This window comes from Agelaius phoeniceus, chromosome 2 (assembly GCF_051311805.1).
Source record: "Agelaius phoeniceus isolate bAgePho1 chromosome 2, bAgePho1.hap1, whole genome shotgun sequence".
Taxonomy (NCBI): Eukaryota; Metazoa; Chordata; class Aves; order Passeriformes; family Icteridae; genus Agelaius; species Agelaius phoeniceus.
Window position 1 is genome coordinate 25,392,640 of NC_135266.1, and position 14,075 is coordinate 25,406,714.

The 14,075-nt window shown below is 41.6% G+C and overlaps 1 protein-coding gene across 1 annotated transcript in view; it reads right to left on the reverse strand.

Annotated features, from left to right (window-relative positions):
• Window positions 1-13,144, reverse strand: part of ANKRD10 (ankyrin repeat domain 10) — a 37,855-nt gene extending 24,711 nt beyond the window's left edge. Inside the window, exons 1-2 of the mRNA XM_054654061.2 lie at window positions 12,793-13,144; window positions 6,796-6,948 (exon numbers count right to left, since the gene is read on the reverse strand). Of these exons, the coding sequence (XP_054510036.2) occupies window positions 6,796-6,948; window positions 12,793-12,993 (354 nt within the window). The 5' untranslated portion in view covers window positions 12,994-13,144. The remainder of the gene's footprint in view (window positions 1-6,795; window positions 6,949-12,792) is intronic.
• Window positions 13,145-14,075: the final 931 nt, after the last annotated feature.

A 14,075-nucleotide genomic window follows, 5' to 3' on the forward strand; every position in this document is an offset into this window, starting at 1 on the left:
CTTAGAGATTAGAAAAAGGCTTTATAAAGCCCTTCTTCCAAAGTGGATGGCTGCAGCTGATGGATAGAAGACTGCTTTCCAATGAAGTTTATGCAAATTTTTCCTATTTGTAACTTCCCCTGAAGTAACAGGAAGAGAAAGAAATTTAAGAGAGGACACAATTTTTAAACTATCATACATTGAAATTTATTTGAGGCTAATTTATCCAGAAAAAATTTCTTTGGGTAATAAATTTTCCAGTCATAAAAGCTGTCTTCAATTCATCATTCTGTTACAGTGTCCTCCCCTCCTCCCTTTTATTAAAATGGCCAAAGTATAGAAAGTAAGTGATTTGCTTCTTTTGGTCAGCATTAGTATCTGCAAGCCCAAGTCTAAGTTACAATAGATTTACTCAATATGAAGTTCAGGTTAGGGTTAGTTGGCCATGCATATGGCAGAGATAAAATCTTCCTGAGCCCTAAAAACCTGGCACACTGCCCACAGTAAGATCTAGAGAACTGAATTCCATCATTGCTGTGGGGACACACAAAAAGGATGAGAGAAGACCTTTGCAAAAGGACTCCCCAGCATTGCATTAGAAGGATGAGCTAAGCTTATAGCAGCTACCACTTCCATCACCAAACAGAAAAGATTAGTATTTCAGAAGGGAATATATGTCTTGAGAAGGGCTGCTTTTAATCACTGGCCCAGAAAATCATGTGTCTGAAGTTAAGGAATTCAAATAATACTTAAAAAACAACAGAATACAGACTTAGGTTTTTATAGCATTCCTTTTAATTACAGTACCCAAATTTCAGTTGTCATTACTATTATGTTGTTTTGAAATTCTCATAAGGGGCCAAATATATTTGCACTGAAACACTTTCCTAGCTCTCCTCAGAAATTCTCTCTAGATTTTAAGTTTGACTAAATGGAAAATACAGATGGGAAAATATATACATCCCACTGAAAGATGGCAATGCATAGAGAAGAAAACAAAAGTATTCTGTATGAGTCTCAGAACAATTGTTTTGATTCAACAACTGGAATGGATGTGACCTAACAGGAAAACAAAGTAACATTTTTTTCCAAGAAGTTTCTGAGAGCAGTTCAGGGTATAGCCTGTCAGCACATTCTCACGTGTAAAATACTTCTTCCCTATCTCTTTTATCTCACAAAAGAAGTTCTTTTATTTTGAGAAGCTCTATTAATTCCTCATTACCCCTGATAACACCTCATAATCCTTTAAACTGGTCACACTCCCCATCTGTGCTTGAGTCTGAAACAATCCCTTTTGTAATAATATTCCAGGAAGAGAAGCATCAATGACTCGTACTGGCCTTTCACAACTAGAGCAGAACTCATCCCTCTGTTGCAACACTGCACAAACAGCCCAAACTTGTCTCACAATCTAGAGGATGCATTCTAAATAAATGAGTAGAAACTCAAACTAAGTTTCATTAATTTAGCATTCATGATAATACATTTGATTGGTTCTGTGGTTACTAAATATTTTGTGCACAGTGCTCTTGAAGAAATGACAAAAAGAATTCATGAACCATCACAGACACATTTAGTTTTTGCAACCCATTGCTGAATGCCTTCCTCCTTTCCCTTGGAAAGAATGGCTACCCTCTCACACAGACAAGGGCAGTTTTCTCTAGCTTGGCGTCATGACTAGATTACCTTTGACTTTTATTTCATTTTACTGCATAAACATCTAGCTTCCTTCCTTATTATCTTTTTATTTATGTGGCTGAAGAGTCTTTTGCTTTTTTTGGCTTTAATCAGTAAATCTATCTCAGCTTGACTAATCAGTTTCCAGTTCCTCACTATGCTCTTAACCTCAAAAGACACTTCCTCTACTGATTACATACTTTTCTCAAACTCTCTTCCCTGGCCTCTTTCATGTATGGGTATTTTTTTCAATTCAGTCTAAAGCCATTTTTTACTCCATTTTTTCCTCCTTCTTCTTTTGGGACCTGAATTCTGTTAGCTTGAGGATGGTCCAGTTGAATTCAGAGCACATTTCCTGTTTTGTTCTCCAAATTCCAAGTCCCTGGACGTGATTCAATTGATTTCACTCACTGGTACCCTTACATTCCTTCCATTTATCAAAAAACAACCAACCAAACAAAACAAAACAAAACAAAAAAAAAAAAAAAAAAAAAAAACCCACCAAAAACAACAACAACAACAACAACAAAAAACAAACAAACAAAAAAAAAACAAAACAAAACAAAAAAAAACCAAAAAAACCAAAAAAACCCCAAAACAATCAACACAAAAATAATAAAAAAACCCCCCAAATCAAAACAACCCTCCCAGTGAAAAGCAACTTACTTGCAGGAATTTATTTTTAAAGTAAAAAACTCCCACACATATTTACACTGAAAACTTTCAACAATGAATACTCTTTTGGATGGGACAGAATTGATTTTTTCATAGTACCTGGTAAGATGTTTTGGGCTTGTGAGCAGCAAAGTGTTTTTAGTACACCAATGTTCTAGCTGGGAGTAGGCTGGGATGTGCCCCAGCTGAGACCACTGACCCAAAGGAGCAGAGGATTATCCCATGCCATGTGACACCATGCTCAGCAAATAGAACTGGGGCTGCCATTGCTCCAGCAGTGGCTGGCATCACTGAGGCAGTGGTGAGCAACAAAGCTTTTTGTGCTGTGCTGTGAGGTTTTTAAAAATGTTTTATCACTTGATTTTCTTGGATTTCTTTTTCTTTGTTTCCTTTTTTTACCAGTTAACCTGTCTTTATTTCAACCGATGAGTTCTCACACCTCCCTGCTGATCCTCCCCCTCACCTCACCGGGTGGGGGAACAAGGAAGCAGCTGTGTGGTGCTTAGGTATTCACTGGGGATAAACCTCAACACTGTGCAAGCACGTCTAAAATATTTCTAGTAGTGATACCGGACTAAGACACAGAAGCCCTTACTTGAAAAGAAATACAAACTAACTCCATTCCTTAACTGAACTGACTAAATTTCAATCCTCTATCAGATGATCACATTTCCAAACATTACTCATTTCTTAGAACCTGTATCCTATCTTTTCTGAAGCTAGGAAGCAGAAATTAGAGAACACCGAGTACCTTTCCTCCTTTGCTAAAAAGGCTTTTGTGCCCAAGTGAGAACTTATGGAATCTTTTTATCTGGATTTAGATCTAATTGTTGTTAAAAATAAAAACTGTAATATACCCAAAGAATGTTTTCTTCCTCCCTACCAAGGATATCAGCCTATTTACAGTTCTTGCTCCTATGGGTAGTCTAACCCTCCCCTAAAACTATCTGACACCACTGCCATGTGATGTTAACTGACTTCATGAATAGTAAGTTGCATCTCCTGTAAGGGTGCAGTATTTCTTTTCCCTTCCCTTTATGACAGGCCACACAACACTTTTTTTGGCCAATCAACAAAGGCAACATACAAAAGAAATGTTTAATAGGCTGAGGCTAGAGGGAAAATATATTTAAATGAAGTTAATGGTTTTTTAAATCAGAAGTACTTATTATCTGATGTATCTAACATATACAACAGCCCAGAACCAATCTGTGTTGTGACAAGGATAAATCAGAAAAAAATCCTCAGGAAAACTAGCAGGATAATTGCTTTGCACTGTTACAGTGAACTAGAGCAGGCAGGCAGCCAAATGCAGGTCCTGAGTCACACTACTAACAACTATTAGCAGGCACAGCCCACTGAGGGGAAAAAAAAAGAAAAATCAGAAACAGTAGGACATTGTCTGGAATACACTGATGGGTAGAAACAAACCATTGCTTGGCACTTCAGCTTTCCTCCTGTGTATTGTTATATGGTGATCCTGGGGGTAAGGAGCTGCCCACTGATGAGAGACAGATGTGATTCTAGCCAGCACAAACAGTTACATAAGAGGGCTGGGCATCACAGGATATACTCACAAAATTTATTTGGGGAGCAAAGTGAAGTTGGGACAAGCAGTTTTCAGCATTTGTCCTTCATTGCTGCTGAGAAATGTCCTGGGCAACTCTCACCAGCAACAAGATAAAACATGTTTAAGTTTTCCTAAACTTCAGGGCAGGCAGCATGAGCTACAATACAATACCTCAGGGCAGATATGAAAGCATGCATGCAAACTCTACTGAGTACCGGAGGTTTACGGTAAAACTGAGAGACTCGAGTGGATTCCTTTTCAGAAGCTATCCTTTTCTTTTTCCAGAAGTGAAGGGTTAGTCTGTAGCCAATGACCAGAAGTCACTTTGGAAGGAAAAGTTTACTAGTTTAAATATCAAGCATTCCCAGATCTTTCTCAGCATGTGTTTTGTATCCAGTGTCCATGGAACACTTGTCCTCACACAAGCATTAGCCAGTGACTATGTCTGTTTGGAGTACAGCATCAGTCAGCGAGCTGGAAGGAATAAACAAAATACACATCAGGAAATAGTGCTCCAAAAGCTCAAAAGTGTGGGTGGAAGCCCTAGATGATCACCTAAAAGTGCTTGCAAATTAAATAAGGAACAGAGATCATTTAAGGAGTTCAAATCAAACAAGAATAGTAGAATTTGACTGCAATTCAATAAACAGCTGAGGAAACTGGGGATAGCAAAGCATGCACTGTGCTTTACATAGTCATGTATGCAACATTCCAACTATCTGTGGGATGAGCTTTCTGCTTTAGTTATCACCAAGGCACACTGCCTAGCTTTCAGTGCTTGTGCATGAGAAAACAGGGTGACTGACCAGTTGTATCCTACAAACTTCAGAGACTTTTTGTTTCTACTACCATTTAACTAACCAGAGGTACCTTATATTGTCACTAAACTGAGTCTGAAATACCTCTGGTCATATGTTCAATTAGAATCTTGTGGGTGCAAAAAAAAGTTACTACACTGAAGTGTAACTTGAGCCTACCATTAATGACATACAAGGCACCCACCATGTCAGCTCTCAGCACCCACCTCTGCTGTGTCCGTGGTCTGTCACTGCCTCAGTCTGACCACGTAAGTCTATAAGATCCTATCACCACTATCTGAGAACCTGACAATGTGGAAGATCATTTGCTCTGGCAACAAGCCAGCAACATACACACTTCTGAGTCACTGTCTTGCCTTAGTAACTTCTTTAAGCTGGAATGAGTCTCCTGCCCATTTTTAACTGCCTATTATACTGCCTTCTGTTTTCTTTTACAGTCATCTGCATGTTGCCCTCAGCCCATGGAGAGATCTCTCCACACTCTTCTCTTCTTCTGGGAGCTAGCTGCTACTTTTCTTCTTTGCTACAACCTCACTCACTACATGTGATTTTTTCCCCCTCATGTTCCAGGACATCAAGCTTGTTCTTCAACTCCATTTCAACCTCACTGGTCAGTTCTTCTCTTTATCCTCATAGCTGGAAACTTTCATTCTTCTCATTCATTCACTTTCATTCATTCTTCTCTTCTCATTTAGCAGTTATTTGTACATCTTTATTCTGTGCATGCCACGTTTCCTCTCTAATCACCATTTCTTTACATTCTTACCTGGTCTCCAGATGCATTTACAGCTCTTGTATTTTCTCTTCTGAAGATTCTACCACTATGCAGCAATAACTTTTTGCATAAGTTATTTTTGTCAGGTATCAAGGAGAAGATGCCATCTATAGCCTCTGCATCCAGCCACCTTCATTGTTTCTACAATTCTCCTGATGTCTCACAGCTGTTCTCAATGCACCAGACTTCTTTTCTGAAAACTCAACACAAACTTCCCCATTTCTTATTTTTGCACAGCTTAAAAAAAAAAAAGAACCAAACTCTAGAAATGCAAATGTTTTAGTTCTTCAGCAGACTTAGCTTAACTCTACTGCATATAAAACGCAGTCTGGCCCTTAAATATTTTAAGAAAAGTATGATGCAAGATTTAACAGGCCAGACATTTTATGGATGCTGTGATATACCACAGCTTTTAACAACAGCATATGCTGTAGTATTAATTACTCTGAGAATATTATTAAAAATACTTTTGATTACCATTAAAAAGGATGTTATGGATGACCAGCATACATAACAGATTCATTCAGTACTTCAAACATTTTCTTCAAAAACATGATGATAGTTTTTAGGTATTGATTCTGTTACAGTACCAGAGAGTACAACACTCCTTTGCAGGAATTTTGCTATATTAATGCACTCCCTGCTACCAAATAAATTACATACTCACCTAAACTAATTACAGTTATAGTAAAAAAATGGGCAAAAGAAATTTTTAAAATCACCTATTCATTCTTTGTTAGTCAAGTACATGTTTCTGATCTATTTTCAGAAAGCTACTAGAAAAGCTTTAGAAATAATCTAAAAGAAAAATAACATAAAACCAGATGCACCTTAAAATAAATCAAGGCAGCTCTTACTAGTTAGATGTATGGTAAATCATGAAGCACCACAAAGGTCTCATGGTTCTGTAGGTAATAGTAAATTTTTCTATTATTAGCATATTTATTAAGTATTATGTTCCTCACTAGTCTTTTTCTTGCCCCTACAGCAGCACTACAATATCAGGGTATTTGCTAATGCTGCCAATACAAGGCAACATTACCACTTAGTTCAAGAAGTAGCAAGATGTCAACTCCTAAAACAAATATCCCCCAAACCCCTAGAGGCTTAAAGGACATTTATTAGTCCTACCTCTACCTCAATGTAAAATGTCTATAACTGATAATTAAGTCACTTGACTTCAGCTGATGTCAAAAATGAAGCATCTGTATGTTAATGTAAGGCTCATACATGTCATAAAAAGGGATCAAGACACTCCTTGCAGAACTATATGCACACATGAAATACACATTAATCCGTACCTGTTTGTTTATGTTGGCCCCCACTTGAATCAACCAATTCAGGCACTGTGGATGTCCTCCAAAAGCAGCAATGTGGGCTGGTGTTTGAGCAAAACGTGTCGTACTGGCATTTACAGAAGCTCCAGCTCTTACTAACTGCATTAGGCACTCCAGCTTTAAAGACATGAGGGAAAATAAAACCAAAAATGTTACACAGATGTGCTAGGACAATTAGCATGTGGTAATAAATACATAAAACCCAGAAGAGCTAGATTTACTAGTAAGACTACATGAATGAAAAATAAGACAGAATATGAAATTTAGGACTTCCTCCCTTCTCCTTCACTCCTTCCCCATTTGGTCATAGACCACACCTGAGAAGTACTTAATTCTCACCTCCAAAATGGAGTTTCATCTTTAATTTCAGAAAAGAGAAAAAGAGGACATAAACCCTTCAATCCTAACTACAAGAGATATTCAGTTCCCTTTTGTTAAGAAGGTGGAAAGGGAAGAAAGAAAAGTAGGGGAAAAAAAGGGGGAGAGTTCTGATCCAGCAAACATAATGCTAACCAGATATTATTAGGTAAGATTTGCCAAAACAAAAGTGTTGTTAGGAGATATATAGATGCTGGACTCGTACTCCCAGCAGAGTTCATATAAAGCTAGATCAGAAAAACAAGAGATTTTTCATTTCTTTACTGTATTCCTGGAATGACAGAAGATTAGTCAAGAAAAATAATACTTAAGAATACATATAATGTGTTAAATCTATGAAAGGAATCAATTCCACCATTTTCTTGTTATTTCAGATAAGAAACTGTTTAAAACAAAACAGGCTGCTTGTTTGTGACACCATACAGATAAAAGCTTTCTTTTCTTTTAAAAAATTGCAGTAATGGTCAAGTTATATTCTGCCTTTTTTTCCTAACATACTAACCAGAAGTGTCAGATAACCAGATACTATTTTTAAAGGTTCATAACTTGTCATTTGTAGAAACTAGGCAAACCACAGCTACGATGACCTCAACTTTCAAAAATAGTCAAAACAACACTCCTTTCCTGTCACACAGTAACATTGTATTGTTGATAGGAAAAGAAACTCACCATGCTGAAATAAACAGTTTAGTCTAGGCATCCATTTACTGTGGGTAGAAAACAAATACCCCTGCACATAGATGCAGCAGCAAAACAAAGACCCTTACACCAGCTCAGGCATTGGTTCATATAAAACAAATCTGTGGTTGTCTCAGTGTATCACAATTAAAGAAAACATCAGCCACACCACAGCTGTGGAATAGTCTGTCCATAAAGGAGCAATTAAAAATCATCTGAATGTGGGCTGGCAGCTTGACTCAGATAGAAGCATCAACATCAGGACAGCATTCTCTGTTGCTGTGTGTCAGCCTTTCTTTTTCCCTCTCTTAACCTGCAAATTCCTGATCTTGCTGAATTACAATGAGATAAAAGTACCAAACACTGTAATGAAGTATTTTAATTAGTTTTGCAAATACATTGTCAACTTTATTTGTTTCCTTCCCTCATATAATTCAAACAAAACACATGTGAACCCTATCCCTTTGGACACACAGAAGTCATTTTTTTGGACTGTAATGGAGTTAAGGCTGGACACAGTTATACCAGGAACTCACTAACTGCATGAAGTAAGGGTGAGGATAACTGAAATATTGCATATTAATGAATCTAGCTCCATAAACATCAACATTGCCAAAGAGAAAGTACCTTTTCAAAAGAAAATGGGCACTTTTATTGGGGGAAAAAACCCAACATATCTTAAAAAATTTAAGTAACGTAACTTAAGAAAATTTATAACTTTAACACTAGACTACTGAACTACATTTTGTACTTGCCAATATTGGACTTTCCATGATCTTCACATGTTAGCACTCATAATATTGTTGTCAATCTTTAGTAGGTAATTATTAAATTGTAACACTTCAATTATTAATAAGTCATGTGATGGAAAACACCCCTTCAGCTACACCAAGAGGTTCATCTGTGGCAACTGAAGGCAAAAATAAATTTCGGCCTGTTTTTAGAACAATAGACTTTATTAATAGAGTTCATTTGAAAACACTTCCAGACAAGCATTACAACTTCAGGAAAGAATAATATTTCCTGCACAGGCACCAGGCTGAAAGAATTCCATAATTAGACAGGCATTACAGTCCATCTACTGAAAAGGAAAAAACACAAACTGATTCACCAGCACTATCCTGCACTGCTTGGATCCAAGAGGGCCACACACCAAGATTATCCATGCAACTTCACTTTTAAACATTGTTTTTCCTTTTTTTTTTTTTTTAATACTCTGACTTTAGAGTCATAGAGCTTTAACTATGAATACATTTCATCCCATTAAAAGCTTGAGTATGGATCTTCTGTATCATGGCTGTCAGAAAAACCTGCTTCTTCCAACATTATGGAAGAAGGAGATTAATTCCATCCATGAACAGAAAAAGTCATCATGACAAAAAACAATACCTCACTTGATCATTTATGCTCGAGATCAGGACACACAAGTCCACTTTCATTAAATGACCTAAATTTAATACAGTAGATATTTTCCAACCTAAAGCAGAGGTTAAACTGATTTAGTGAAGAAAGACAGGCTTCTATACAGGCCACAACACTGGAAAAATACCAAGCAGGAGACAGGCATTTTTATCTCTACCACTTTTGTTCCAAAAGAAACAACATATTTACTACTATTTTGCTTCCTATAATGTAAACAGTCAAATGACAAAAAACAAAAGTGGGCAAAGAGCACAAGCAAAGAGATGTGGTCAGGGAAAATAAAAACTCAATTGCAAGTGACTAAAAAGAAAATTAAGTTTAGTCCAAAACAATGAACTAAAATTAATATAAAAATCAATTTTTTATGCAAGCCCTGTATTTTCTACCTCTCTGGTAGCTTTTTTAGACTATTAACATTTTTACATTCTGACCCATCTTCTCAGAAATCTGTGGAATACCAGTGTAATTTAGGGCACCATATAATTAACTCCAATTAAAATACAGAAACTCTAATGGGAATTAATTCACATCTCAGGAGACAAGCACTTTTCTGCAGTCAGGGAATGTCCTGAAATGCAAACTCCACCACAGGTACTCCACACAGCAAGTAAATTTGCACTTGCTGCTATCTCTAAAAGGAGCTCCATACTGTCATTAAATGCCCAGATATTACAACTAGAAACACAAGCTGCAATATCCATCACCTCCAATTGACTTTGCTGGTATTTTAACTATTACCTGCAAACTGTAGAAGTGTGCTTTAGAACAAGTTATTCAAGAACCCTGTTTTCACTTTTAGTTGTAAGAGATCCCATTTTTACTGGTGCTGGTGTTACAGCAGTATTTTCTCCCCCATAAGCCACCTTTTCTCTTTCACATATTCATTTACAACCAACTTGACTATTGCTGCTACTTCCTTCCTGAAGCTTATCTACAACTATATGCAAGAATTTAGCTCTACATAGCTTCACTGTAAAATCCTTCTGTACTGCCCTTTGATGCAGGGAGAGCCATCTTATGTTCAACCTGTGCCACAGGCAGAGGGAAAGAAAACTCTTTGAAGTTCATCAAATCTGGACTCCTGCTGTGTGTGCAGGCACACATGTGTGTACATGTATGAACTGGGTTAGATTTCATTGCTCACAAGTAGCTCCAGGAAAGAACTAAACCAATTTTGTCTTTTGAGCGTCCTAGAGAGCTGCAGTGAGAAGCAATGGTCTGGTGGACCACGTTACTAACTGGCCCTGTATCACAGACAGACACAAAGTTCTGTCATCATATATAACTTTTTCCAGGAAAAGAAAAAAACCAAACAAGTGAAAATCCCACAAAATCTAGAAAAACAAAGAAGTGAAGAGAAAGAGACCTGTTCAGTAACTGTTAACCAATGCTTCAAAAATTAACATTTGAAAACTGTGGTACTTCAAGAAACAGAAGAATTTTTCATTTCCTTTTGTTGAATGTGAATTCGGGAAACAAAAATGCCATAAATGTGAATGTAAGACATGCATCTGAGCAGCTCTTGTCTCACTGCTGGCAACACTCTGTTAACTGGTGAAAGGTACAAGTGTAACTGTGTCACACAAACACAAAGCCAGTTGGATTTGGGCTCCAATACACTACTCTAACCTTTTCAAAGTGCTGTGCAGTCTTTGGCTCTGAGAAAATAACACAATTTAACTAGACTATAAAGTATGTAGATAACTTCCACAAATTGCTGCCTGGGTCTGATGGCTTTTAGGACAAAACATATGAACAAAATTCTGTAAAACACATTTACAGCCTATGTCATCTCTGTAAGACTCATTTCATCTGCCAGATTTCCCCCCATATGTAACACCACCACCCATCAAATTCTGCCCATACCTAAGAATGAAAATAGCAAATACAAGCACAACGTGTTGAGGCCGACTTGTTCCCTTTGTTTGCTCTTTCTGCAAGTCTCTTCAACAGAAACTGGAATGTACACAAAAGCTCACTCAACCTACGATGGTTAGCAGGCACTTAAGATGCTTAAAGGACAAAAACAAAACAACACATACACTATCCAAAATCTATATCTAATAATTAAGTAAATACTACCTCGCAAAAGCACGACTGTCAGAAGCTCATACTGAAAAGAAATTCTTACAAGACAGAAAAAAGAAACAGAAGACCGTAAGGCCAATCAGTACCTTAATACTTCCTGCGAGTGTACTTCAGAAGGAAAATAAAGACACTCCACTTTTTTTCGGAGTGCAGATTATTAGCTTCTTTCTCAACCGATAAAAGACTAGTCTACATTTTGGATTTTGTGGCTTTAGGGTTTTTTGTTTGCCTTTGTTTTAGGACTGGAAGACGACTTAGTTAAAGCTGCTTCTAAAAGCTTCTCAAAGAAACAACTGCAGCTAAGATCACATACCGTATAGAAACCATCTCCTAATGTCCTTTTATAAACCATGACAACTGCCTAAGTACATCAATCTTCCTGCTCTGGCACACAACCAATAAGCAAATAGAAGTATATGGGAAATGGGAGGGAGAACAAGAACAAAAGCCCTTCGAATTCTAAACTCAGACAAATCAATGAGGGGAAAAAAACAGATCCCAATCCTCTAGGCTGGAATCCTGCATAGTCTGAGATACTCACTGCATCAGAAACAGGAAACGCCTATATTAAAATCCAGGAATTAGAATACCACTCATTCTAAGATGTGAAGTTAACGGAGCTACTTCGTATGTTTTGGTCTTTCCTGCAATGCAACGGCGCCAATGCAGAAAATTCCATACGGATGAACCGCGATTTATTTTTCCTACCGAAGGCAAAAGGGGAGCGCTTTACAGGCACAAGCAGCACCTTCTGCCCAAACTCCTACGAGCCGGTTGTCATAACACGGGCACCACAACACAGCGGTCTCCAGGCGCGGAGCCCGAGGAGGGCCCGGACCGCGCGCAGACAAAGCGCCCCGGCAGGCAGGGCCGGCATGCAGGGAGATCAGCCGAGGGCGGGGAAGAGGTCGCGCCGCGGCGGTGCCTCCAGCCCGCATGGCCGGCGTCCCCCGAGGGTGTCCGGGGGATATCGGCCGCTCCTCGCCACTCGCTCCTGTGCCGGTGGCCCGGGCGAGGCGGGGGGCCGCCGCTGCCAGCCGGGAAAGCAGCGGGGAGGGAGAGGGGCGGCTGCCGCCGGCAGCGGGGGTGGGGATGAATGATGCCGAGACGGCAGGTGCCGCCAGCCCCGTGACCTGCGCCACCCACGCCTCGCTGACCGCGGGGACCGGAACGGAGCCAAGCACCACGGCTGTCCGCTCCCGTCCCGCCCGATTCCCTGAGGAGCGGCAGGCGGCGGTGAGGGGAGGGGGGGGCGGCGGCGCCTCCCGGCACAGCGCGCGCTAGGGGCAAAGATGGCGCCGCGATGCGCGCGAGCGGGAATCGCTCCCTCCTTCCCCTTCTCCTTCCCGTTCCCACCCCCGCTCCCGCCGCCGGCTGAGCCCGGCCAGGCCCCACCTTGCCGAAGTGCGCGGCCCAGTGGATGGGCGTCCAGCCATAGAAGGAATCCTCGGCCGCCAGGTCAGAGCGGGGCGAGCTCTGGAGCAGCGCGCACAGAGCGGGCAGATCCCCATCGCGGCAGGCGCGGTGCAGGGGAAAGCGCAGGGTCAGCAGCTCCTCGCTGGAGAAGCCCGCCTCGGGGCCGGCTCCCAGCGACATGGCGAGCGGGAGAGCGGTGAGAGGGAATAGGAAGGAATGGGGGAGGGAGAAGGGGAAAGAGGAGCGGGCGGGCGCGCGCTGCCCTGGCGGGAAGCGGCGGCGACTGCGGCTGGCGCGCGCGGCCCCGGCACAAAGGGAGCGGGGCGGGGCCGCGCGCGACGCTCCGCCCCCCGAAGGGCGGGGTCGCGCGGCCCTCAGGGAGCCCGGAGCGGGGCGCAGCGAGCAGGGAGCGCGCGGCTGCTTCGCTGCACACCCTCCCGTCCCTTCTCGTTCGTGCTCCTTCCTCCTCACGCCTCCCGCTCTGGCTTCGCCTGTCCCTCCTTCCCTCTCCCTGTCTCTCCGCCTTTCCTCCCTCCCGCCTTCCCTTCCCCTAGTCTTCCATCCTCTCCCTCCTTCTCGTTCCCTCTTCCTCTTTCTCCCTCCTCCCCTTCTCCCTCCTTCTCTCCCTCCCGTTTCTCCGTCCCGCTCTTCTCTCTCCCTCTCCTCGCCCGCGCCCGGATTTTCCCTTGTCCGAGGCGGCAGAGCCGCTCTCGCCGCCGCCCCGGACCGGTGTGGCCGCAGCGGCGGGGGCAGGGCGGGAGCGCCGCGGGTGTCCCCGGCGGGCCGTGTGTCCCCGGCGGGCCGTGTGTCCCCGGCGGGCCGTGTGTCCCCGGCGGGCCGTGTGTGCGCAGGGAAAAGGTGCCGGCAGCACCACAGGGCTGAGCCGCGGGGTAGCGGCTGTCGTGGTTTGCTCCCGTGCACCACGGACGTGCTGTCAAGCCAGCTTCAGCACTCGGAGATCGCTGTGGGTTTGTGCTGCTCAGTGGATTGCAAACCAAAGGATAACCCTGTCAGTGTCTGGTTAAAATGACAGTGCCTGATTTTAAATTGTTTGAACCAGAAATCAGTCCCTGAGTAATGGCTCCGCAGAATTTTTAAGGAGCTTCTGTTTGTTGCTCCTAATTGTTTTCTTTGTTAATGTCTTTTTCTGACACTAGTAAAATTTAATTGATAAATGAAGAGTACAATTGTTTCGATGTAAGTTCACTCACCTGTCGCTGAAAATGGAGGAATCACAGAAGCATGGAATGCTTTCAGTTGGA